Below are 25,785 nucleotides of genomic sequence, written 5' to 3'. Positions count from 1 at the left end.
CTCCTCCTCCTCCTCCTTCTCTTTCTCCTTCTTTTTATGCTTAATTAGAGATAAAATATTCGCAGAAGCCAGGCACTGGTGGCTCACTCCTGCCATCCTTGCTACTCAGGAGGCTGAGATCTGAGACTCACAGTTCAAAGCCAGCCCTGACAGGAAAGTCCGTGAGACTCTTCTCTCCAATGAACCACCAGGAAACCAGAAGTGGCGCTGTGGCTCCAGTGGTAGAGCGCTCGCCTTCAGCTGAAGAGCTGAGGGACAGCGCCCAGCCCCAAGTTCAAGCCCCACGACCAAAATAAAATTCACAGAGTTCATCATGGGGACCCTCCCTTGTCTCCCTGCCTGTCCCCACCCCGTTTCCTCCTGGAGCTCAGCTGCCCAGGGCCCTGAGGAAATGGGGTCGAGGCATTTCAGCGCCCAGTGGACAGCTCTCTTCCATGGGACCGGCCGGGCAGCCTCGAGCCCTGCGGCCTTGGTGGAGGCAGCGGCCTGGCCTCCCTCACAGACCCCCGCCCCGGCCCGGCGCGCCCCCCCATGCGCCCCGCATGCGCTCTCCTGCCCCACGGCCCCGCCCCCAGGTAGGTGCCTGACCTGCCACTTCCTGTCTGGCAGAATCGACAGGAAGATGTCTGACGCTGAGGGAGGCTACCAACTGGACGAGGCCCAGGCTGTCTTAAGAGAGACGGAGGCCATCAGGAGAGCCATCACCTGCGGGGAGAAGGAGAAGCAAGACCTCATTAAGGTGCGTGAGCCCCTCCCCCTCCCCCCCACCATGGCCCGGACAAACCATCACCAGAGACTCAGCAACCCCAAACCCTCAACTCAGGCGCGGTGGCTCACGCCTGTAATTCTAGCAACTCTGGAACCAGCGGGAGGGGAGGATCACTGGATTGGAGCCCAGCCCAGGCAAAAGAGTGGCCCCATCTCAACCATTCACCCACGTGTCCCAGCAAGCGCCTGGCATCCCGGCTATTCGGAAGGTGTCAGGAGGAGGGGAGCCAGGGGCAGAACCGTCAGACCTGAGCTGAAAAAGACCGGGCACAACGAAGGCTGGGGGTGACCCGACCCCAGAGCCCAGCCCGGAGCGCCTCCTCGGCACCAGCCTCAAGTCACCAGTGGAAAATTCCACGCCGCCCACCCTCCTCTCGGTGGAGGGTCACGGTGAAGGCGCTGCTGTGGTCTGAGGCGTGTAGGGAACACGGGTGGATTTGGGGGAGAGGACAGCAGGGTTCCTGCTTTACGGGAGAGGACTCTGGGGCTCAGAGAGGTTCATCGGGGCTCTCAGGTCACACAGCGGGGAATGAGCGGAGCAAGCGCACTCTCACAGAGTCAGGATACAGGGCCAGCGTGGGCTCCAGACAGGGAAACTGAGGAAACCCTCCTCATAACCACAGAGCGCCCTCCCCGCCGAAGGCTCCTTGCCCACCCGCCCCGTCTCTCCTCCACCACAGAGCCTGGCCGCGTTGAGGGACGGCTTCCACCCCGAGCGGGGGTCTGGCTCGGACCCGTGGTCCAGCAGCGGCTCCCTGGACAGCTCAGGCTGCCCGCTGCCCAAGCAGTTCCTAGACGTGAGCTTGCAGACGGACGTCTCCGGAAGCGTGAGTGTGCAGGGCGGGGCCTGTGCCCCCCCCCCGTCCCCACCCCACGCCCCGACCGGAGGCCCAGCTGCGCTGGCGGTGGCACGCGGGGACACGCTGCCTTCTCTGGGATCTTCCCCCTACCACCCTGATGTCCACCTGTGAGCTGCAGAAGCGGTGCACCTCCTACCTTCTAGAACCTTCTCCACACTCTCCCAGCGTTTCATGCCCAATTGCAGCCTGCTGAGGTTTCTGTCCCCCCCCGCCCCCCCCCTAGCTCTGTGGCTCTGAGCCGCTTGGGGCCGTAGGGTGACAGCCAGGCCCAGGGCGCTGCTCTTCTTGATCTGGCAGACGTCTGAGTCTGGGGCCGGCCACGAGGCCCGAAGGAAGCAAAGTGCTTTCGCTGGGCTCGCGTGCCCATCCCCCGCCCTGGGGAGGAAGGGTGACCCCGGGCTGCGGCCACGCAAGCTGTCATCACCCCCCCCTCCCCCATGAGCTCACGAGACTCCAGCCACGGCCTCACTCCTGGCTTTCTCCTCATCCCTAGTTTGGCGGTGGCAGCAACAACCAGTTGGCTGAGAAGGTCAGACTGAAGCTTCGCTACGAAGAGGCGAAGAGACGGTACACACACACACACACACACACACACACACACATACACACACACATACACACACACACACACACACACACACACACACACAGTGCTGGGGCTTGAATTCAAGGCCTTGCAGCCTTGCTTGGCTTTTTGTTCAGTGTCCGGCCCTCTGCGGCTGGTTGGAGAGGAGAGGGGCCCAGGCCGCCGGGCCTCCCTTCGGCTCTTGGTCAGTACTCTAGCAGGCCAGGCTCGGTGCTGTGAACTTCCGGTACTAAATTGATTTTCCGGCCGGACGCCAGTGGCTCCCGCCTGTCATCCTAGCTACTGGGGAGGCTGAGATCTGAGGATCAGGGTTCAAAGCCAGCCTGGGTGGGAAAGTCCGTGAGATTCTTACTCCGATGAACCCCCAGAAAACCAGAAGTGGTGCTGTGGCTCAAGCAGTAGAGCACTTGCCTTGAGCTGGAGAGTTGAGGGACAGTGCCCAGGCCCAGAGTTCAAGCCCCATGACTGACCCCCCAAAAATCTGATTTTCCAGTTGCTGCTGGGGTTGGCTCAGGGCCTCGTGCGTGCAAAGTGGTGCCGGCCGCTGAGCCGCAGCGCCGTGCCCAAGCTCAGCGTTCTAACGCGTGTCCCCCCGGAACAAAGGCCAGGCACACCGGAGGCCGCTCTCATAGCAGCAGGGCTGGGGGCTCGCCCAGCCCAGGGGAGCTGGGCCGTGGGGGGCGGGGCCGAGGACCCCACGTCTGCACCCCATCCCCACAGCGCCAGCTCTGCAGTGGGCGCGGGGCTGGCACCCACACGCGGTCATTAGCTTGAAAGGCGCTTTCCCTGGAGCCGGCATGCGGCCCCCAGGGCACGGGGTGGGCCTGGGTGTGACCACCCTCACCCTCGTCCGGCCCCAGGGATGCGGCCCCCTCCCCGAGCCTGCCACGCTGCGGCTCCTGAGCCTCACCCTCACCCCCTCGGTCCTCAGGATCGCCGTCCTGAAGATCCAGCTGGCCAGGCTGGATGGCGAGGCCTGGCCTGGGGCGCTGGACATGGAGAGGGACCGGCTGGTCCTCCTCAGCGAGAAGGAACAGCTGCTCAAGGAGATGCGCTTCACCGGCCCCCGGGAGCAGAGCCAGGGCGAGGTGGAGCGGCTGGAGAAGGACCTGGAGGCCGCCCGGGACATGCAGAGCAAGGCGCTGGCCGAGAGGTGGGGCCGGGGGTCAGGGGGGCCGGGGGGGCACGGGGGGATGGACAGACGGGCCTCCATCTGTCCTGCAGGCCCAACGGGGCAGAAGGGCAGGGCTGGAGCCGTGCTGGTGCTTTCCGTGGGGACTCACGTTTCCAAAACGGCTGCCTGGTGCCGGCTTTCGGAAGTCCACCCTTCCAAGGGCTAGAGGTGAAGCGCTGCCACAGGGTGCTTGCCCGGGTTCTGTTATCCCCAGCACCGAAGAAAGAAAACAGATAACAGCAGCAAACGTTTCAAAGCAGGTGGTGGTCATTCCACGTCCTGTGTCCTCCCAGGGTGTTTGGACAGCCAGCCCGCAGCATGGCGTCCGCAGACCCGGGCGATCCACGGGGTTGGCGGCAAGTCCAGCGCCGGGGGCTCTCCCAGCATCCCGGCTGCTCGGGAGGCGGGGTTTGAGGATTGAGGTTTGAAGCCAGGTTGGGTAGGGTAGCTTGTGAGACTCTCATCTTCAACGAGGCAGCAAAAAAGCTGGAAGGGGAGCTGTGGTCCAAGTGGTAGAGTGCCAGCCTTGAGCAAAACAGAAATCTCAGGGTCAGCACCGAGGCCTTGAGTTCAAGCCCCAGTAACGGCACCGTAAAGGAAAGAGGTATAGACAGCAAAGGAGGTATCACCAAGTCACCACGGCACGGGGGGCGGGCAGTGCAGTCGTACCTTTTTATTCAGCACGTACGTGGTGTCAGGGACGAGCACTATAGCGATGGTGGACAGAAAGCAGAGCTAACCCCCGGGGAGGGGGGCGGGGGGGAACAGGCTCTCGTGTTCATGAACCCCCATGTGCACGGGGCTGGCAACCCCAAGACTGCTCAGGACCAGGGTGGAAAGGGCCTGCGGGGATTGGAAACCGAGGCGCGAGGCTGCCTGGCAGGCTGCAGCAGACCATAGCGCCCACGGCTCCTTTTACCTCCTGCTCAACACAGGGTTTCCACAATGGCTGTCATCAGCTTCCCAGCAGCAAAGGAACTTTCCAGAAGAAGAGGAAGTAGAGCCTCTAAATGTTTTATAACCCTGTAGTTATATTACTCACCTGTTGCTTTGTGTGTATGTGTGTACATACGTGTATGCACATGTATGCTGTGTGTGTACACACGTGTGCTCACCAGTACTGGAGTTTGAACTCTGGGCCTGGGCGCTGTCCCTCGGCTCTTCAGCTCAAGGCGAGCACTCTACCACTGAGTCACAGCGCCACTTCCAGTTTTCTGGTGGTTTATTGGAGATAAGAGTCTCACAGACTTTCCTGCCCGGACTGGCTTTGAACTGCGATCCTCAGATCTCAGCCTCCTGAGTAGCTAGGATGACAGGCGTGAGCCACCAGCACTAGCTCTGGGTCTTTGGGTCGGTCAGTGTGCGTGTGGGCTGCGGGGCCATGGGCAGCCGGAGCGTGACCTCTCCCCGCAGGCTAACGCTGACCGATAGGAGGATCCAGCTGGTGCGGGAGCTAGAGGAAGCCTCGCGGCTGGTGACGGCGCTGCACGGCCAGCTCAGGAGGTGGGTGTGGGGTGGGCGAGCGTCCCCGGGGTGGCCTCTGCCCTCACCGGCTGCGGCGTGCGTGCGTGTGGCTGTCGGGAGCTCCGGTCTTCAAGCAGGACTGGCGCGGCCCTTCAGGTGCTCGAGCGTCTGAGACTCGGTCTCCGGCCTGGGCCTCGGGGCTGGGCCACGGCGTACAGATGGCGTTTCCTGCCCACATCGGGGAATGTTGGTTTTGGTGGTACTGGGGTTTGAACTCGGGGCCTGGGCGCTGTCCCTCAGCTCTTCAGCTCAAGGCGAGTGCTCTACCGCTTGAGCCACAGCGCCACTTCTGGTTTTCTGGTGGTTTATTGGAGATAAGAGTCTCTCGGACTTTCCTGCCAGGGCTGGCTTTGAACCGCGATCCTCAGATCTCAGCCTCCTGAGTAGCTGGGATGACAGGCGTGAGCCACGGCGCCCGGCCTGCACTCGGCCTTTTTAGGCTTTCTGTGGTGACAAGGATGGCCGGCATTTGCCGGGGTCTTGAATTTTATTCTTCAGGGGAATGGGGGCACACGGCATACTTGGGGGGGAGGCGTGGTACTCCCCGGAATCCCGGTGGCCCTCACCCTCCCCCTGCCCTCCCCCAGCCTCTCCAGCAGCACACAGTCCCTGTCCTCGGGCAGCAGCCTGGGCTCCCTCACCTCCAGCCTGGACTCGTCCACGTCGGCCAGCGCCACCGACCTCCGCTGCGACCCCCTGGGGCCGCCGGGCTGCGAGCTGCAGAGCCGGGTGGAGCTTCTGCTCCTGGAGGGGGCGGCCGGCCTCCGGCCCTCGGGCTGCAGAGCCACCATCCCGGAGGGCCAGGTGCCCCGGACCCGCCCGCCAGCCCCGGGCACCCCCAAGTCCATCGCCTCCCTGTCCCCATGCTCCTCCCTCTCCTCCCCGTCCCCTCCCTGCTCCCCGCTCTTGGCCGACCCCCTTCTGGCCTCGGACGCCTTCCTCATCCCCTTGGAGGTGGATGATCTGGAACTGAGCGCCGCCCTTTGTGGGCTGAGCCTTGGTGGTGGCGGCCTGCGGGACAGACACCGGCTGGAGGAGCCAGGAGTGACCACCCAAGGTAAAGGGGGCCGTGTGCAGACGTGGGCAACTGGCGGGGGGGGAGGGGACCATGTACAGGGGGGGAAGCTGGCGGGGGGGGGGAGGCCTGGCCGAGGTGGAAGGGGGCCGTGTGCAGGCGTGGACTGCTGGCCGAGGCTGCCCTGCACTCTGGCCCTGCGGTGGTCACTGTCCGGTTCCACGCGTGCGTCTTTACAGGCTGGAGGACTCCCTCACCTGGCAGGCGGACACCCGGCCCTGGCCCCGGGCTCCTAGATAGAGAGCGGTGGTTGTTGGTTTCTGTGCTGGTCCTGGAGCCTGGGCTCCGGGCCTGGCGCTGTTGTTCGGTTGTTTTGTTGTTGTTTGGCTCGAGGCTAGCACGTAAGCACCAGGAGCTTTCTGTCCCGGCTGGCTTTGATGCTCAGATCTCAGTAGCTAGGGTGACAGGCAGCAAAGGGATTTCCCCCAGTAGTTTTGCTCTGCCCAGTCGAACAGACACCCCAAAGTCATCTGTCCGGGTGTCCAGCAGCAACGTCCCGTGAGGAGCTCTGGGGCCGGCGGGCCTGGCCTCTGCTGTGCCAGCTCGTGTGGGGACAGAGACGGACGCCGTCTGCCCCCGAGCAGGATCAGGGCCGAGCGTGGACGCACGCGGGCGTGTGGGGCAGGGCTGGCGGCTCTGCTCGCGCCACGCCCCGTGGGCTGAGGGAACGAGGCGGGAACCCAAGGTCGGCCCTTAGGGCGCCGGGGGGGACATTGATCTGACCCCTCCCCTGCATGGGGTGAGAAAGAACATTCCAGAGGCACCAGCCCGTGTGGGCTCTACAGACGGACACACAGTGGGGTGGCAAGAAGGTCTGAGGCTAGCCCCTGGGCCGTGCCGTGGGCAGCTGTCGGTGGGCCGGCCCCCTGCTCAGACCCCACGTCACAGCGTGTCCGGGGACCGGCAGGCGCCACGTGCAGGACTGACCGGTGGGAGCGAGGCTGGGGCTGAGGTCTCTGGGTGCGGGCTGTTCCCATCTGACCCCCCGGGGTGGGGGGGTCCCCTGGAGGCCAGACGTCACCTGTCTGCTCCACCTGTCCCCAGCGCCAGGGCTGGGGGGGGGGCAGGCAGAGCATGAGCAAGTGTCCCCTCCCCCATCCCAAGAAGCTCCGCGTGGATGGTTCTAGAAGCTGTCCCAGCAGGGAGGAGGTGCGTGCCCCGCGCTCTCCTGTCAGCCCAGGACTTTGGGGCGCAGGCCAGTGGTGGGGTTCGCTTGGCCCTCGGCTCCAGCCCCCTCCCCCAGTTGTTAAACATAAAGTCGCCTCTGTCTTCCTCACCCGAAGCAGCAGGGGCCTTGCTGGAAGTTCAGAGGTGTGTGCAGTTCCATGGACGGCTCGTACCCAGGGTGCATGAAAACCGTTCTGTGGGCCAGGCGCAGGGCTCACGCCTGCAAGCCCAGCTAGTCGGGGCAGAAATCACCCAGACCATGCTGCTTTGGGGTCAGCATGAGTACAAAGATGAGCGAGCTCCACTCTCAGCAGCCCCAGCAGGAGTGGGGCCGCGCCCGCAGGGGTGCGGGGGGGGGGGTGGTCTTGCTCTCTGAACCCGCCTCTCCCCCCTCCCCGCAGCGGTGGGTGCGGCTCCAGGCTGCGGCCTGAAAGCGGCCTGTGTCTCGGCCGCCTTGTCCAACGAGTCCGTGGCTGGAGACAGCGGTGTGTACAAGGCCTCTGCACAGAGGTGCGTCCCATCCCCGAGGGCCCGGGGAGGTGTGTGGAGGCCAGGGAGGGAGTTGTCGGTGCCCTGCCCAGCCCTGTGTGGGGCGGTGGGAGGAGGCAGACAGGAGGAGGAGGCTGGGCAGGGCCAGCCCTGAGCGACTTAGAAAGCATTTGTGAGCCAGGGAAGCCGTGGCTAGAAAACAGGGTTCCTCCAGAGAGGGGACCCCAGGAAACAGGGGCGGTGGGCACTCCAGCCTGGCGGGGAGAACCCTGCTTCCCGATCACTGTGAGGAGGCTGACCCCTGACCCCACAGGGAGGCTGACCCCTGACCCCACAGGGAGGCTGACCCTTGCAGAAGGCTGACCCCGGCCCTGCTGCCTTCCAGACTGGGCAGTTCCGAAGCCGCCGCGTTCAACGGTGAATCAGAAGCCTCTGGGGGCACCGCTCGCGCTCAGATCACCCTGAAGTGAGTGAGTGGGGGGGGCTGGGGGACGGGATGGGGGGGGTGGCAGGGCGGACGGAGGGCGGCCCTGCCAAGGACCCCCCGGTGACTCCGTGATTCTGCGGGCCGAGGCAGCGCCCGGGCCCCGCCGGCCACCATGGGTTTCCAGCCACGGAGCTGCCAGCTGTCCCCGCCTCCCAGGGGAGCGCAGGGTGCTGGGTGGCCCAGGGCTGCTGCCTGGGTTGGCTTGACGCCCGCATCATGCTCTCTTTGTTGGGGGGAGGGGTTGGGAATGACCTCCGCTGCCTTGTGTGTGTGTGTCTGTCCTGGGGCTTGAACTCAGGGCCTGGGCGCTGCCCCTCAGCTCTTCAGCTCAAGGCAGTGCTCTATCAGTTGAACCACAGCTCTACTTTTAGCTTTTTGGTGGTTCATTGGAGATAGAGTCTCACAGATGTTCCTGCCCAGGCTGGTGTCAAACTGTGATCCTCAGATCTCAGCCTCCTGAGCCACTGGAGCTCAGCTCAGCTGCTTTGTTTTGGTTTTTGTTTGTTTGTTTTTTGGTCGGTTGTGGGGCTTGGACTCTGGGCCTGGGCGCTGGCCCTCACTCTTCAGCTCAAGGCGAGCGCTCTACCACTTGAGCCACAGCGCCACTTCTAGTTTTCTGGTGGTTTATTGGAGACAAGAGTCTCACAGACTTCATTGCCCGGGCTGGCTTTGAACCATGATCCTCAGAGCTCAGCCCTCTGAGCATCTGTGATTACAGATGTGAGCCACCAGCTCCCTGGCTTGGTTTTTTGGGTTTTTTTTGGGGGGGTTGTTGTTTTTTGTTTTTGTTTTTGCTTTTTGTGGGTTTTTTGGAATTTATTGCCAACATTTTAGTGTCAGGATCTTCCACACACACTTGGCCTGTATTTAAAAATTCACCTGGGCAGCAGAGCTATGCATGTGAATCATGTCCCCAGGAGAGATCAACAGGCAGGCAGGCAGACAGACAGACAGATGGGCGGGCAGGTGGGCAGGCAGACAGATGGGCAGACAGATGGGCAGGCAGACAGACAAGACAGGCAGGCAGACAGACAGGCTGGCAGACAGAGAGACAGACAGGTTGGCAGGAAGGCAGGCAGGCAAACAGACGGACAGACGGGCAGGCAGGCAGACGGATGGGCAGGCAGAGGAGAGAGACCAGTGTGTGGCCCACAGCGGGTCCTTCCCCCTCTCCTCTCAGGTACGATGAGAAGAGTAAGCAGTTTGCCATACGGATCGGACAGCTGCGCGGCCTCTCTGCGCTGTCCCCCCAGCTCGGCCGGAAAGTGTGAGTTCTGCCGCCGCACCCGCACCCGGCGCCGTACCCCCCGCCCCACCTGTGTAGGACACGGTGTCTGCTTCCCCCACTCACCCAGAGTGTGGCGCTGGGATTCCCACCCAGAGCAGTGGGACCGGCACACAGACGCTCGGGTTCTGTGGGGGAGGAGGAAGCCGCAGGACCCTGTTCTTAGATTCCCTGCTCTGCCCCTGCAGAGCCTCCCGCACGGGGTGGCTGCAGGTCAACCTCTGAGGGCCGCCCGGGCGCGCCAGCCGCTGAGTGTCCCCCCCCAGCCGCGGTCACCTGCCAGTGACCTCTCACCTCGACACCTGTGGGGACACGGGGCCTAGGAGGGAGGCTCAGGGTCCGAGGCCGGCCTCTGTGGTTGGCATAACGATCCCAGTGTCCTCTGCAGGGGTGAGACCGCTGTCCTTGCTGGCTCTTGGGGTCTTCCCTGGGCCTCTGCACGCTGCCTGGGGCTCGGCCCGCTCCGAGATCCAGAGCCCCTGGGGGCGGCCGGGGAGATGATGCCACGTCGCGCTCCACGCTGGGCAGGGCACCGGGAGCCCCGCCGCGCGTCCCCGGCTGAGCGGGCTCCGGTCCCGTCCCTCCAGGAACTTCCGCGTGGCCATCCTTCCTTGCCCGGAGAGCAGCGCCTGCCTGTTCCGCACCCGGCCCCTGGACGCCGCCGCCGACACCCTGGTGTTCAACGAGGCCTTCTGGGTGTCCATGTCCTACCCCGCCCTTCACCAGAAGACCTTACGAGTGGACCTGTGTGCCTCTGACACCAGCCACCCCGAGGAGTGCCTGGTGAGGACCCCGTCCGTCCGTCCGTCTGTCTGTCCGTCTGTCCACTTGCTGTCCAGCCTCAAGGCGGGAAGGAGATGCAGGTGGGGGGGTGGAGCATTAGCCCCGTTTCTAGATCGTGTTTGGTGCAACTGGGATGTGGAGCAAGTGTCCACGCGTGCTGAGCACCCGTGGCAGCCCACCCCCGTCCCTCCTTTACCCCCCACCCCAGAACAGCGCCACAAATACAGGGCTATGCTCCAGGAGCTGCGGAGCACGGACAGGGAAGCAGTGATATGCATCGCATAAGATACTGCATGCCGAGCCGGCGCCGCGGCTCACGCCTGTCATCCCAGCCACTCAGGAGGCTGAGATCTGAGGATCACGGTTCAAAGCCAGCCCGGGCAGGAAAGTCCATAGCCTCTTATCTCCAATAAACCACTAGAAAACCAGAAGTGGCGCTGTGGCTCAAGTGATAGAGCGCTAGCCTTGAGCTGAAGAGCGCAGGGACAGTGCCCAGGCCCAGAGTTCAAGCCCCAGAACAACAACAACAACAAAAAAAAGATACTGCCTGCCAGCCAGGAAATGGGGTCACCGGAGGGGGAGGCCCTTCCCTCGGGCCGGCCGGAGCTGTCAGTGAATCCGGGCAGCGCTCACTGGCAGCCCCCTCCCACCCCCCATGGGGCATCTGAAGCCAGCAAGGGCTCCGTGGGTGCAGCTGGAGATGGAGCGTTGGCGGCCGGGCGCTTCTGAATGAAAGCGAGCGCTTTCCAGGGCGTCTCCAGTGAAGCAGCCGCTAAGCGAGGAGAAGGACCGGATCCCATCTGCTCCTCCCGAGCGGATGCCCTTCCTCCCCCGCCTCTGATTGCTACGGCAGCAGGCAAAGCCCCTCCGCTGTGCGGTCCCTACTGGGACCCACGGGAACCCTCTGCCCCCCGTGGGCACTGGGGCAGGCCCCCGGGGTCCGGACGCCAGGCTGCGGGTTCTGTGGCAGGAGGAGGGTTGTCACGCTCCCACACGGACCCACGTGGAATCTCCCAGAACTGCTGGGCTGTGGAATCCCCCATCTGTTCTTAAAATCAGCAGCTCCAGTGGAACCCAGATCGGGCAGTGTCTGGGCCCAGCGCTCGGTGGGCGTGGCCTTGGGTCCTGTGTCCTCAAAACAGGCAGAAGAAGGTAGAGTTCGAAGCTGGCCTGGGCAACGTTATTGAGACCCTATCTTAGCAAGAAAATAGAATAAAATGTGCTTGGTGCCAGCGACTCACACCTATCATCCCAGCTACTGTAGATTCTGAGATCTAAGGGTACGGTTGGAAGCCAGCTTAGGCAGGGAAGACTGTGAGTCTTTTTGTTGTTGTTGATTGTGGGACTTGAACTCTGGGCCTGGGCGCTGTCCCTGAGCTCTTGGGCTCAAGGCCAGTGCTCTACCAGCGCTCTACCACAGCACCATTACCGGTATTCTGGTGGTTCATGGACTTTCCTGCCCAGGCTGACTTTGAACCTCGATCCTCAGATCTCAGCCTCCTGAGTAGCTAGGATGACATGCATGAGCTACCGGTGCCCGGCCGTGAGTCCCTTTTAATCACTAGTGAGCCACCAAAAAGCCAGAAGTGGAGCTGTGGCTCAAGTGGTAAAGTGCCAGCTTGGAGCAAAGAAAAGCGTAAGAAGACAGCACCCTGGCCCCGAGTTCAAGCCCCGGTACTGACAAATAAAATAATAAAACAAATGAATCAATAAAACAGTAACCAGAAGGGGCAGAGCAGTTGCTTAGCAGAGGAGCGAGGCCCCAGCATCATCCCCCTCATACCAAAACCCCAAAACACACGCTTGGACGCAGCAGACTCTTCCTCTGTGTGGCTGTGACCACGCACTCCGTGTAGAGATCACACGGCCAATTTCCTGAGATGGCAGGCCGCCACTCCCCCGAGGGCCGAGAGTCCCGCCTGCCCCTCCACGCCGCAGTCAGAGCCACTGGACAGGCGCGGCCAGCGGCCTGCCATCCAGGCACCATAAATGGCTGTGTCGTCGCTGCTTTGTTAGTTCTTGGCGGTCCCCCTTCTCTCTGCCAGTGCAGCCGGATTAAAACCCGCACCCAGCCCCGCCAAGCCCATCCCCAGGACCCCTCTCGTTTCTGTGTCTGCAGGGAGGAGCCCAGATCAGCCTTGCCGAGATCTGCCGGTCTGGGGAGAGCTTCACCCGCTGGTACAACCTTCTGAGCTCGCAAGACTTGGGGAGGCTGAGCAGGAAGGCCCCGGCCGCGGGGTCCCCAGGCCCCGCAAACACGGTAAGCGGGGCTCAGCAAACTGGGCCTCAGAAGCAGGGCTGGGAGCCCCCTGCAGGCCGTGGGGTGTGGCCCTCCATCCCTCCCCCCACCTCCTCGCTCCTCTCTGCGTTTGGGGTACCCCTTCTCTGTCTTCTCTAAACTCTTGGTGCATACCATAGCCCAGGCTCTCGGTTGTTCCGTTTCTGTTATTTTCGGCTTATCTGCAAAGCAGGTCCTCCACCGCTTGGCCATCTCCCTTTTGACCCTTTCCACTGTTTTGGGGGGGGGGAGGGGAGGGAGTCTGTCATGAGGCTTGAACTCAGGGCCTAGACACTGCCCTGAGCTTTTTCTTTTTTTTAGTCAAGGCGAGCACTCTACCACTTTGAGCCACAGCTCCACTTCTGGTTTTCTGGTGGTTTATTGGAGATACAAATCTCATGGACTCTCTTACCCAGGCTGGCTTCCAACCCTAACACTCAGATCTTCAGCCCCTTGAGCAGCTAGGATGACAGGCGTGAGCCGCCAGTGCCCAGCTCCTTTTCACTTTTTTTTTTTTTTTTGGTCGGTCATGGGGCTTGAACTCTGGGCCTGGGCACTGTCCCTCAGCTCTTCAGCTCAAGGCGAGCGCTCTACCACTTGAGCTACAGCGCCACTTCCGGTTTTCTGGTAGTTTATTGGAGATAGGAGTCTCACGGTCTTTCCTGCCCGGGCTGGCTTTGAACCGCGATCCTCAGCTCTCAGCCTCCTGAGTAGCTAGGATTACAAGCGTGAGCCGCCAGCGCCTGGCTCCTTTTCACTTTTCTTTTGTCCACCACTGTCAGACTAAGATCCTTCTGCCTGTGCTTCCTAGATAGCTGGGGTTACAGGTGTGAGCCACCACAAACAGCTTCTCTGGGATGGTAGGCTCACTAACTTGCCTAGCCTGGCCTTGAACCACAGTCCTCCAGATGTCTGCCTCCCACATAGTTAGGACTACTGCGTGAGCCGCCATGTCCATTGTAATTGTTCTGTTCTTTCCTTCCTTCCCCAGCCTGGACCCCGAGTTCATTTGCTAGCTAATGGTGTAATCAGCAGAATTGCTGGCAAGAGGAGCAAGGACCTGTAATTTTTTCTTCTTCTTCTTTTTTGCCAGTCCTGGACTTGAACTCTAGACCTGGGCACTGTCCCTGAACATCTTTTGCTCAAGGCTAGCACTCTACCACTTGAGCCGGAGCCCTACTTCTGGATCTTTCTGTGTATGCGGTCCTGAGGATTTGAACCCAGGGCCTCATGCACGCTGGGCAAGCTCTGTACCACTAGGCCACCTTCCCAGCCCAAAGGCCTGTCGTTCTGATTTCTAAGTGACCGATGGCCTCTTCCTCTGCAGGATGCGGTGTCCGTGCTGCTGGAACAGACCGTGGTGGAGTTGAGGAAGAGGCAGGAAGAGCGGGCCGGCTCTCAGGCGGAGGAGGACGGCTGGTGAGTGAGGGCAGGCTCCTGAGGCCTGGGGAGCGATGGGGCGATGGATGGAATCCCTGGACACCATGACATGGGGCAGAGGGGGCTCGGACCAGAGGGCAAATAGTACACATAGAGAGGAAGTCCTCGTCCGCTGACAGCAGCCCAGCTCGAGTCCGCTGTTGTCCAGTCTGCTCTGGCCGTGCACACGTTTCTGCACAGGTGTGTGACCGGCCACGCCTGGGTGCCACCTCCTTTGTGGATGCGGAAGTGTGCTTTCCCTGGCATTTGTGCCAGCCGCAGATAATGGCGCTCTTCCACATTCACAAGGTGCCAGGAGCCTTCCAGGCGGCATCGGCCCCGCAGGCTGCGGGGGTCTGGGTGCCCTGCGAGCAAGGCCACACACGCCGCCTGGGGTTTTTGTGTGTTCCCCCTGGTGTCCCCCTCCCCGACTGCCCCTGCTCTGCTCTGGCACCCCTGGACTGCGCTGTATTCCCCTTTACCCAGGCGAAGCCCTGACGCTAGAAATAGGCCCGGTCCTGCCTATCTTTGCAAACCTGGCACCAGATCAGTTGGTTTGAGCTGGATTCCCAGCTTGTGTGAGGACTTTTCCAGCTGTCTCCTAGCAACGGCCTTCTGTTCCCTTCCCCCTGCGGCCCCTGCTCCCCACCTCCTGCCATTCAAGCTCCCCGGCCCCTGACTTACGGAGGCAGCGCGGCTGCTGGCATCCACATACCCTCCCCCAGGGCTGGGCGCTGCCCTGGGTCCTGGGGTGGCCCCGAGGCCCCCCCCCACCCCTCCTGACCCGCTCCCACCACCATGGCCACAGCCCAGCGGGCCTCTGTGACAACCTCTTCTGCTCTGTTTGGAGTCCTCCGGAGCAGAGGACCAGAAATCAGGGTTTGGGGAGGGGGTTGCTGCTGCCGCCGGTGGTGGTGTGTTTTGGAAGATCCACAAACAAAGCAGAGCTCAGAGTATTGAAGACACACGGGAGACAGTCATCAGACTCCACACTGGAATACTGCCTCCTCCCCTAGGGACGCGGGGTCTGTCTGTCCAGGACAGATGTCATATGTGTCACTGCAGGGCCCAGTGTGTTTTGCATTTAGTAGACACGGCACAGCAGTGTTCAGTTATACCTCTGTGTGTGTGTGTGTGTGTAGATGATTGATAGATAGATAGATAGATAGATAGATAGATAGATAGATAGATAGATAGAGTCTGTCCTGGGGTTTGAACTGTCCCCAAGCTTTTTCTCTAATTTTTTTTTTGTTGTTGTTGTTGTGGGACTTGAACTCTGTCTGTCCCTCAGCTCTTCAGCTCAAGGCTAGCGCTCTGCCACTTGAGCCACAGCGCCACTTCCTGTCCACAAGCTTTTCCACTCAAGGCTAGCACTCTACCACGTGAGCCACAGCTTCACTCCTGGTTTTGGGGTGGTTATTGGAGACAAGAATCTCATGGAAGCCAGGCTCCAGGGGCTCACCCCTATAATCCTAGCTCCTCAGGAGGCTGAGATCTGACTTGTGGTTCAAAGCCAGCCCAGGCAGGAAAGTCCATAAGACTCTTATCTCCAATAAATCACCAGAAAACTGGAAGTGGCGCTGTGGCTCAAGCGCTAGAGCACTTGCCTTGAGCTGAAGAGCTAGGGACAGCGCCCAGGCCCAGAGTTCAGGCCCCACAACTGACAAAAAAAAAAAAAAGACAGAGAGTCTCATGGACTTTCTTGCCCAGGATGGCTTTGAATGTTGATCCTCAGATCTGAAAAAAAAAAAGAAAAGAAGAGAACCAGCCCCTGGGGTTGGAGGTGTGGTTCAGTTGGTAGAACGCCAGCCAATGAATGAGTGAAGGGGTCAGATGCGAAGCTTGAGTCCCAATCGCAGACAAAAAGAGAAAAAGATCTCAGCCTTTCAAGGAGCTAGGACCGCAGGTGTGGGTCACCAGTGCCCAGCGAGTTCATTGGTTAGGTGTTTTGTTTTGCTGTCTCACCAGAGAGAACCCAGGGTCATAAATGCTCTGCTCAGCCCCGGCTCTAACCCGGAGATCTTTTTAAACAACCGTGTGTGCAGACGCCAGGCCCCGGTGCTGGGGGAGGGGGGGACGTGGCAGCCGGCCGGAAGGGTGAGGTGCGGCTCTGGATGGTGAGCGGGTGTTCTGTGTCACAGGAGGACAGAGGAGACCAGTGAGAACCAGGCTGTGCCCGAGGAGAGGGAGGAAGAGGAGGGAGAAGAGGATGTTTTTTCCAGAAAAGCCTCTCTGGTTGAGGATGAGCAGCCAGCGTTGAAGGTAAGTCGGGGGGCCCGGGGAACAGCCCGGTCATGGAGACAGGGTCCCCCCTCTGCATCCAGGACCTACCAGAGGAATGACAGCCTGCGCCAGCTGCCTTGACCGGCCTCCCGGCCTCAGGTGGTTTTGGAGAAGTTCATGGAGGCCTCGGCTCTGTCTCCTCTCTCCTTTACGCCTGTCATCCATCCTAGCCACTCAGGAGGCTGAGATCTGAGGGTCATGGTTCAAAGCCAACCCGGGCAGGAGAGCTCATGACACTCTGACATCCAATTACCCAGCAAAAACACCATACATGGAGCTGTGGCCCAAGTGGTAGAGCGCCAGCCTTGAGCACTGAGAGGTTCAAGGACAGTGCCCAGGCCCTGAGTTCAAGCCCCACGACTGGCAGGAAAAAAAGATACTTTTTGCTTATAAGCTGACAGGTGGATTGAAACCCTTTGTCCCGCTAATGAAAGAGAATTTAAAAAAAATTAAAAACACAAGGCCCTGAGTTCAGCCCCAGTCAGTACCAGCTCATATATACATACACACGTGCACACACACATGCACACACATAAATCACACCTGATAAGAACTCAAGACCGGCCGAGTATTTCTCCATATCCACTGCACTGTGCAGTGCACGTGAGGGAATTTAAAAGTTTTGTTTTAGAGCCGGGCACCGGCGGCTCACGCCTGTCATCCTAGCTATACAAGAAGCTGAGATCTGAGGATCGCGGTTCAAAGCCAGCCCGTGCAGGAAAGTAATCCATGAAACTCTATCTCCAATGAACCACCAGAAAATTGGAAGTGGCGCTGTGGCTCTAGTGGTAGAGCGCTCGCCTTGAGCTGAAGAGCTGAGGGACAGCGCCCAGGCCCAGGGTTCAAGCTCCACAACTGACAAAAAAAAACTTTGGTTTTAGAAATTGCTTTGCACTTTTTTAAGACCACACTTGGTCTGAACCACACGTGAGAAATCTGAGAATAAAGGGGTTTCCTGTCGTCCCCAGCCATGCCCAGTGGGACCAGAGCCCGCAGGGAGCCAACGTCTTTGCTTGGGGAAAGCGGGTCTCGGGCTCCTGGGCCTCTGTGGGCTTCCGCTTGCACGCTGCGGTGCAGCATTTGCATCCACGACTTCGTGGACTCTGAGTGCTGGCCGCGGGGGGTGCCTGTGGCCCCCCGAAGCCTGTGCACCCTCACGCAGGACCCCGGGGTGCAGGGCTAAGGTATTAGTGCGGCCTCTCGGAGGACCGCGTGTACGTTCCCGTGTTTCCATGCATGCTTGCTGGAGAGCGCTGTGCGGAGACAGGAGGAAAACCTACAAGCCTCCCTGTAGTTCCAGAAAGCTCTCCAGCAGTTCTCTTGGGGAAGATGGGAGGCGGGGGGGAAGCCGTGGGAACTCGGGGAGCCGGCACTCCGATGGTTACCAGGGGAGGATTTGCACTCCCAGCCCTGGGGACCATCCTGGCAGGACGGGCTGGAAACCTCGGGGTGGGCACTGCTGACTCCCCGCCGGCCCCCAGGTGGACAAAGAGACCAACACGGACACCACGGCCCCGGCCCCCACGGTGGTGCGGCCCAAGGACCGGACGGGCCCCCCCTCATCTGGGCCGCTCCTCCGCGGGAGCACCATCATCCGCTCCAAGACCTTCTCCCCGGGACCCCAGAGCCAGTACGTGTGCCGGGTGAGTGGCTCCCCGACTCCGCCCCGCCTCCGTGTCCCCGTGTGGCAGTCTCTTCACAGGACTCTGCCTCCCGGTTCATCAGAGGGGGGATATGATTATTGGTGAAGGAAAATCACATGTCCGCATGCAGGCCTGCGCCAGGCCGGAGGGAGAAGATGACTTCGTTTTTCACTTTTTTGTCAGTTGTAGGACTTGAACTCAGGGCCTGGGCGCTGTCCCTCAGTGCTTCAGCTCAAGGCTTATGCTCTAACACTTGAGCCACAGCACCATTTTCAGTTTTTTGCTGGTTAGTGAGATCTTCTCCTGCCATTTACCTAGACTACAGGCGGGCACTCTGTTTCCCAACCCTGTTTTCCCCCCACAGCAGTTAATTTTTTAGAGTGGGGGGTGGGGGCTTCTCTTAACTAGCTGTTCAGCCCAGACCAAAAGAGCATTACCAGCGTCCCTGGGGGGTGAGGGGGGGCTGGCAGAAGGCGGTGAGGAACCCCGTCTCGTTCAGCGTGGGGCCAGGCCACAGCACTGTGCATCTTGCCTCAGTACTGTGTGACTGAGTGGCCCCTTGGGCCTTGGGCAGCCCGGGAGGGGAGGACCGGGCTGGGTGACCCCCCGGAGAACCTTCTAGAAGGTCTTCTTACCATGCTGGATTGTGTATGTCCCCCAGCTGAACCGGAGCGACAGTGACAGCTCTACCCTGTCCAAAAAGCCCGCCTTTGTCCGGAACTCGCTGGAGAGACGCAGCGTCCGCATGAAGAGGGTAAGGGTCCCCCGAAAGGTCCCGCCCTGCCCTCCTCCATCCCCCCTCCATCCTGGGTGAGGGCCGGCGTGTGGACCAGTGGACCTGTGCAGCCACAGCCAAAGAGTTTACCTGCTGATGGATGGGGCAGGGGTGAACATGCGATTCTGATTGGCCAGCTGCAGGTCACGTGACTGCCCCCCTGCAGGTGGGCTGGGTGGATCTCCCGCTCCTCCAGCCTGGAGCACGAGTGCAGTTAGGTGAGGGTGGTGGTGCCCGCCATGCTCGGTGCTGGGGGATTGCAGATGGCGGGGTTCCGGAGGTGTGAGAGTCTGCAGATGAAGTCGGGGGTGGGGGGGGGCCCTTTGCGGTTGGAAAGAGAGGGCCGGGGGCTCCCTGGTGATGGAGCCACGCCCCCCCCGCAGCCCTCATCCGTCCAGTCCCTGCGCCCCGAGCGCCCGCTCCAGACCTTGCTGGACCTCGAGCTGGACCTGCAGGCCACGCGGACCTGGCACCACCAGCTGACCCAGGAGATCTCGGCGCTGAAGGAGCTGAAGGAGCAGCTGGAGCGCGCCCAGAGCCTGGGGGAGCAGGAGCTGCCGCTGCAGCTGCGCCAGCTGCTGGAGCGGAGGGTGAGCCCCTCCCGCCCCGGCTGCCCCCCAGGCTGCCGCCCCGCTGCCGGCCGGCCCCCAGGCCTCCCACACCAGGGCTCCCGGTGACGCACACAGCTTTGGCGGTGGGTTTTGCGCCAGTGCTGGGGCTTGATTGAACGCGAGGCCTGAGCACCGGCCCTGAGCGCTTTCTCTCCCAAGGGTGGCACTCTACTGCTTCTGGCTTCTTGGTGGTCCGTTGGAGATGAGAATCTCCTGCCCAGGCTGGCTTTGAGCCACGATCCCCAGATCTCAGCCTCCTGAGTAGCTGGGGTGACAGGCGTGAGCTGCTGGCACTTGGTGATCATGAAGTCTCTTATCCCACACTGTGAGCCTTGGTCACTTGGAGATGCACTGTGCATAGAGGAAGGCAGATACATGCACACACACACAGGCTCATTTTCTCTCTTCCTGTCTCCCCTGTAGCGTGGGATGTTGTTTCTTAACCCCGGGGTAGACCAGGGGTCTTGCCAAGTTTCCTGCCTGGGCTGGCCTCGACCCTCCAGTGGCTAGGATGGGGGCTGCGGGCTGTGGGCGTGGAAAGGCGCGTGTCCCAGGGCCTCCCCGCTGGCTCTGCGCTACAGGTGGACAGCACGGAGCAGAGGGCCGAGCTGCAGACGGAGAAGATGCTGCGGTCAGCTGCCAAGGATGTGCTCAGACTCCAGGGCCAGAGCCACAAGGAGCCCTCGGAGGTGCGGTCCTTCAGGTGAGCGGCCCCCCACCCCCCGCCCCGCACGGCCCGCCCTCCTCAGTCCCCCCCAACCAGCGCTGGCAGAGCCGGAGCTGCTGCCGCCGCCAGTGCCTGCCATCTGCCAAGCCGCACCCTGCGCCTCGGGCTCTCCCGACAGCCACGAGCCTCAGCCCCGGCCTGGCCTTTCCCCTCGGCACCTCCCACGCGGCTGCTGATCAGGACCGGCCAGGGGGTGGACACTAAACAGATGAGCCGGGGCTCCCACCGCAAGACCCCACGCGGGGCCTCCCACCCCCAGAGGGCCTTGCGGGTGGATCTGCGCTGGCCTTTGTTGAGGATACTGTGTTTGCGTGGGTACTAACAAGGCGTCCTCTGAGGCCGGCGTGGGGTGCAGGCCTGTCACCCCAGCCCTCGGGCGTGCTGAGCGACTCAACTCTCACAGCAAGACCCCAAGACCCTGACTCAAAAACTAAAAAACCAGACGACACAGCAGATACCAAAAAGACCCTCTTGTGGAACATAAACCCTTGCGGAGGTGCTGCGGTCCGCGTGGCTCTGCGGACGTGCCTTTTCTGCCTTGGCGGCAGCGCTGGGGTGTGCACTTGCTGGTAGACGGGCAGGTTCTCCACCCAGCAGGGCCCTGGCCCTTGTGTGCTCTGGTGGTTTTGCGATACGCCCCGTTCAGCTGGAGCCGCAATCCTCCTCAGCTCCAGCTTCTGTGTGGCTGGGGCAGCAGGTGCCCCTCCGTCCAGCTATTGGATGGGGTTTCAGACACTTGGTTGCCCAGACTAGCTGGCCTCAAGCTGTGAGTCTCCTCTTCTCTGCCTCCAGGTAGCTAGAGTTACAGGCATGAGCTGGATCTCATAGAGCAAATGTTGGGAGTGGTCCAGGGCCCCTGCTTTGAACAGATGGCAGTTGGCCATGTTAATGGGTCCCTGAGAGAGTGGCTCTCAGTTGGGAGATTTCCACCCCACCCCACCCCATCTTTCTACAGGGGATATCTTTCCGTGGGGGGCGGGGGGGGACGGATGAATCTCACCATGTTGCCCAGGCTGGTTGCAAATCTGTGACTCAAGATCTTCCGGCCTCGGCCTCCCAAGTATCTGGGACTACAGGTATGTGTCGCAGCCTTGGTCTATACATTTGTGATGGTTCCCACTCGTTCTGCGGTACCCAGAATGGAAAGCTCCCACACAGAGAATGTGTGTGGCCCGGGATTGAGGCGTGGCTCCCCGGTAGAGGCGGCCTTGGGTCCCCTCCTAGCATCCACACGCAAAGATGTATCCTGCCGCAATGCCTCCGGAGTCCGGCTGAGGCCCCGCTTTTGCCTTCCCAGGGAGAAGATGGCGTTCTTCACCCGGCCCCGGCTGCACCTTCCAGCCCTGTCCGCAGATGACGTCTGATTGCCAGAAAAGCATTTCCCGTGTCCCACGGGCAGGCCGCCAGCGCCCCCCTGTGGCGAACGTATTTATGTGTGGTTATATGAAGGAACCGAGCTACAAGTCCTCTAGCACTCTTGTTGGTTTGAGATGAACACAGTTGTTTGTTTGTTTGTTTTCCTAGGCTGGGTCTGATGATGATTAAAACACACACTAAACAATAAGGGGGAGAAACACATAAAAATACAAAAAAAAACAGCATTAAGTGACCAGATTGTATAGTTTGTATATTTAGGAGTGTATTTTTGGGAAAGAGAATTTAAATGAGCTGTAGCAGCGTCCCTCGCGGCTCTCCTGCCAGCCGTTCAGCCCGGCCTCGCCTGTTTTAGAGGCTGGATAGCAATAAGAAGTCAGGCTCGGGCCCGGGAGGCCTCCCCGGACGTCCGGGTCCGGCAAACGCCCCAGCAGCAGCACACCTGACCTTCCCTCCGGCACGGGTTTTGTATGCCATGGAGAACAGAAACGTCAGCCCAGCGCAGACGCCCCGCCAGGGGGTTCTGAGGTGTGTCCTGGCTCCTGGTGAGCCGGCGTGGTCACCTGACTCGGCTGGCGACAGGCCGCGTGGGTCTCAGGCCCAGTGAAACCACTGACCAGTGCGGGGAGGGCTGTGGAGAACGCCGTTTGTCCATCAATAAAGTGGCCTTTTCGGAAGACTTTGCCCTCCATCTCTAAGGCTCCCTCCCCTTGCTTCTGGGTTTCCAACGTGTTTTCCTTGTTGTTATTGGGGGAGGGGTGCCGGGCCTGGAGCTGGAACGTACGACCTTGTTTTCTTCTTTGGCTTTTTGTTCAAGGCTGGCGCTCTACCACTTGAGCCACAGCTCTGCTTCTGGCTTTTTTGGTGGTTCATTGGAGATAAGAGTTTCCCAGCCGGGCGCCGGTAGTTCATGCCTGTAATCCCAGCTACTCAGGAGGCTGAGATCTGAGGATCACGGTTCAAAGCCAGCCCCGGCAGGAAAGTCTGTGAGACTCTTATCTCCAATAAAAACCCACTCAAAAACTGGAAGTGGCGCTGTGGCTCAAGCAGTAGAGCACTCACCTTGAGCTGAAGAGCGCAGGGACAGCGCCAGACCCAGAGTTCAAGCCCCATAACTGACAAAAAAAAAAAAAAAAGAGTCTCCCAGACTTTGCTGCCCAGGCTGGCTTTGAACCGCGATCCTCAGATCTCAGCCTCCTGAGTGGCTGGGATGTTAGCCAGGAGCGGAGGACCTAAACCTCACAGCATTTTCTCCTTTCAGATCTGTCTCTGGCTGTGGTCTGGCTTCGTGGGGCCTCTATGGTTAGAAAAGTAAGCCCCCGGTGGGCACCTGTGGCTCTCACCTGTAATCCTAGTTACTCAGGAATATCATGGTTCAGAGCTAGTCTGGGCAGAAAAGTCGGTGGAGATTCTTATCTCCAATTCGGCAGCAAAAAGCCAGAGCGGAGCTGTGGCTCAAGTGGTAGAGCACCAGCCTTGAGCAGAAAAGGTTCAGAAGCATGGAACCCTGAGTTCAAACCCCAGTACTGGCACACACACACACAAAAAGAAAAATGCAGCCTGCAGAGAGGCAGCGAGCACGGGGGGGGGGGGGGGGGGAGGGGGAATCTAACAATTCCTTCTCAGCCGACAGCCGCTCCTTGCTCTGCCTGTGGTCCCTCTGGCGAGCTGGATCTCGGGCCCAAGGAACACCTCGATCCTCACGCCACGGCTGAGGTCAGCGAGGCCTCGTGCGGCTGCCGAGAGCAGAGCCCTGGCCGCCTCCCTGCGGGCCGCGCCAGCCCCAGGCCAGCCTGCGTTCCCAGCGTGGCTTCCGGCCGGGCTGGGAAGGTCTCCGTGGAAACGAGCCACTGGTGAACCGCCAACAGTGCCGTCGCTGTGGGAGACGCTGAAGAGCCCATTAGCAGTGTCCCCCTGGGAGTCACGCAGGTGTCCCTCTGGAATCTTCTGGAAGCCAGCCCGGAAATGTGAGATGAATGGCCCCCGCTCACACACACACAGCGAGCCCATCTGCCCGCAAATCCTGTCTTCTTTCTCTCCACTGTCAATTGTGTTTCTCGAGGAGGGGAGGGGGAGGAAGGGGGGCAGCAGGGGAGGGGCCCAGGCCAGCGAGCAAGTCTAGAAGTCCTGAAGATGACTCTTGTTCCGAGCTAGGAGGTGCCTTTGTGTCCACGCTGGTCACCTCTCCTTCCTGCCTCTCAGCCAGGCCAACAGCTCCTGGGCATGTTTGTTCCCGCCTATGGTCTTGACTACTAGAGACCAGAGCATTGCTTGATTCCAGGAGTTCAAGTCCAGACTGGACCACATAGCACTCACAGACCACAATCTCCTATCTAAGACCTCCTGCCTCACTGGGGTAACAGGCCGGCACCAGCACACCTGGCTGGTTGGTTGAGATGGGGTCTGGCTGTAGTCTCAGCCTCCGCAAGTAGCTGGGATTACAGGCACTCACCATGGTGCTGGCCTTCTACTAAAGACTCCTTACCGTGCATTCTCTCACTGGATGACAGAGTCTGGCCTACACAGCCAGGACGGTGTCCAGCTGAACTGCACTGGCCTTGGCCCTTCAACCTCTAGTCTCCGGGCTGCTTTTTCCCTGCAGGGAGAGATGTGAACAGCCCCTGGGCTATCTTGCTTCCTCCCACCTGACTCTGCCTTTCCAGCCTTCCTGGGGGAGATGTATTTTAAGGCAGGCCTGACACAGAACCCGTGTGTGTGTGGGGGGGGGGACCTGCTGGCCTCCCTGTGCACCTCCCCCAACTGGAAGGGGCTTCCAGGAGAGTCTGGATTCAGGGGATGTTGGATGGTCCCGCAGGGTTAAGATGTGACAGCACACCCAGACTGAGAACTCTACCACTTACAAGCCTGTGTGAACTTCCCCTGCTTTGTTCAGCCCTGGTCTTTAAGCCAGCCCCTTCCTTCCCGTGCCCTCAGGGAATACAGGAGCCGGCTGGTTGGTTTTTCTGCTCCTCTATTTCCTGGGACTGAATGGCCTCCTATTTGCATATGGCTTGGGGAGGTAGAGAGGTCTCTAATCTTGTCTTTAGCTCTCCTTTCCAGATCCTCTTTCCTGATGAGTCAACTCTTGCCTGAATTCTTCACCTGGACACGGTGAAGGGCTGCCGACTTCCCAGCAGCCATGACCTCATCTCTACACCTTCCTGGACACCCAACTAACACCGGCCTGCTCAGGTACTGGGGCTCAACAGAAATTTGGGGTTGGCACGGAGCCATCTCGTTCCCACTGAGTGGACGAGCACCAGCCTTGCGCGACGGGCAGTGGGCTCCGTTCCCCCTCCAAGGTTTGGGTCACTGTCTGTCTTCTGCCCACGTCTCCTCAGTGCCATCTCCGTTTCTGCTCTGCCTCAGGCCCTGCTCCCAAATGCACTGGGTGACCAGCGGCCTCCTCTGGGACCCGTGGGTCTTGGATAACGGGAGTTGGGTTCCATCTCCAGGTGCCCAGTCGATTGGCTTGGAAATTCGGCTTCCTGGTTCTCCTTTTATTTATTTATTTATGTCTTACCTCCCCATCCACAAGAAAATCTTGGGATCTTTTCCTTTGCCCAGGGTATAAACTTAACAGGACGGGAACAAAGGTCACTTCAAGAAAAGCGTGTTTCCTAAGATGAACCTCTGGCCACCAAACGAAGAAGCCACGGGAAGAGGGCGGCCCTTGTAGCTGACACAGCTAAACATGAGACCCAACGCAAAAAAAAAAAAGTGAGAAGGGCCAAGCGTGGCCAAAGTGGTAGAGCACCTGCCTGGCACGCACACGGTCCTGAGTTCGAACCCTAGTACCAGCAAAATTTTGGGGTGCCCAGCAGTCAAGCGTGGGCACGGCTATTCTGTCAGGGTGGGGTGGGAGGGGCAGATGGGAGGAGACAGCTCCCATCCCTTCCCTCTGAAAATGCCTGGTTCATCAGTCTTGTATCCGTCGTTCAAGAGCTTATTTAGCACATGTGCAGTGGAATACTATCCAGCCTTGAGAAGTAAGGCAGTCTTGTCCTGATCAGCAAGCAGAGGGCACTGTGCCCAGGCTGGCGGAGAGACACGGCCCCATCTTGCTTGTGGGTGGAATCTGAGAACATCAGCTTCCTAGGAGGGGAGGAGAGGCCGGGACCCCCCGGGGTTCTGGTTCTCTGTGGGCTTTACTGTGTAGCATGCTGACTTGCTCACGGTCCGTGAGCATCACGTCATGGACTTGCTGTGTCACCCCTGCTGATCGCAGACCTCTGGACCCGCCTCCCCCTGCCCGGGCCTCCTCCGGAGCTGGGACTCCAGACACCCCACAGCACGGGGCCTAGCTACAATGTGAACTGTCTGCTAGAGACTTCCTGAGAGACTAAACCGTGTTCAACTGCCTGGACGGCTGTGTGTTGAAGCACACGTGTACCAAGGGCCCCGTCCACCTCGTGTGTGTGCACACGCATGTACAGCACAGATACACTGTCACACACGTGTACCAAGGGCCCCGTCC

General features: G+C 60.4%; 1 protein-coding gene across 1 annotated transcript in view; it reads left to right on the top strand.

The window, feature by feature from the left end:
* Wwc1 (WW and C2 domain containing 1) overlaps positions 1 to 21,985 on the top strand; it is a 38,193-nt gene extending 16,208 nt beyond the window's left edge. The window contains exons 8-25 of the mRNA XM_013028627.1: positions 610 to 739; positions 1,449 to 1,595; positions 2,122 to 2,195; positions 3,146 to 3,367; positions 4,802 to 4,891; positions 5,500 to 5,969; positions 7,556 to 7,664; positions 8,029 to 8,109; positions 9,311 to 9,397; positions 10,003 to 10,198; positions 12,318 to 12,458; positions 13,804 to 13,895; positions 16,037 to 16,157; positions 17,660 to 17,821; positions 18,483 to 18,575; positions 18,980 to 19,186; positions 19,789 to 19,910; positions 21,232 to 21,985. Coding sequence (XP_012884081.1) covers positions 610 to 739; positions 1,449 to 1,595; positions 2,122 to 2,195; positions 3,146 to 3,367; positions 4,802 to 4,891; positions 5,500 to 5,969; positions 7,556 to 7,664; positions 8,029 to 8,109; positions 9,311 to 9,397; positions 10,003 to 10,198; positions 12,318 to 12,458; positions 13,804 to 13,895; positions 16,037 to 16,157; positions 17,660 to 17,821; positions 18,483 to 18,575; positions 18,980 to 19,186; positions 19,789 to 19,910; positions 21,232 to 21,298 — 2,611 coding nt within the window. The 3' untranslated portion in view covers positions 21,299 to 21,985. The remainder of the gene's footprint in view (positions 1 to 609; positions 740 to 1,448; positions 1,596 to 2,121; positions 2,196 to 3,145; positions 3,368 to 4,801; positions 4,892 to 5,499; positions 5,970 to 7,555; positions 7,665 to 8,028; positions 8,110 to 9,310; positions 9,398 to 10,002; positions 10,199 to 12,317; positions 12,459 to 13,803; positions 13,896 to 16,036; positions 16,158 to 17,659; positions 17,822 to 18,482; positions 18,576 to 18,979; positions 19,187 to 19,788; positions 19,911 to 21,231) is intronic.
* Positions 21,986 to 25,785: the final 3,800 nt, after the last annotated feature.

The sequence above is a fragment of the Dipodomys ordii genome, unplaced genomic scaffold (assembly GCF_000151885.1).
Source record: "Dipodomys ordii isolate 6190 unplaced genomic scaffold, Dord_2.0 Scaffold112, whole genome shotgun sequence".
In the NCBI taxonomy this organism is placed as follows: domain Eukaryota; kingdom Metazoa; phylum Chordata; class Mammalia; order Rodentia; family Heteromyidae; genus Dipodomys; species Dipodomys ordii.
This window is presented reverse-complemented; position numbering and strand designations above follow the sequence as displayed.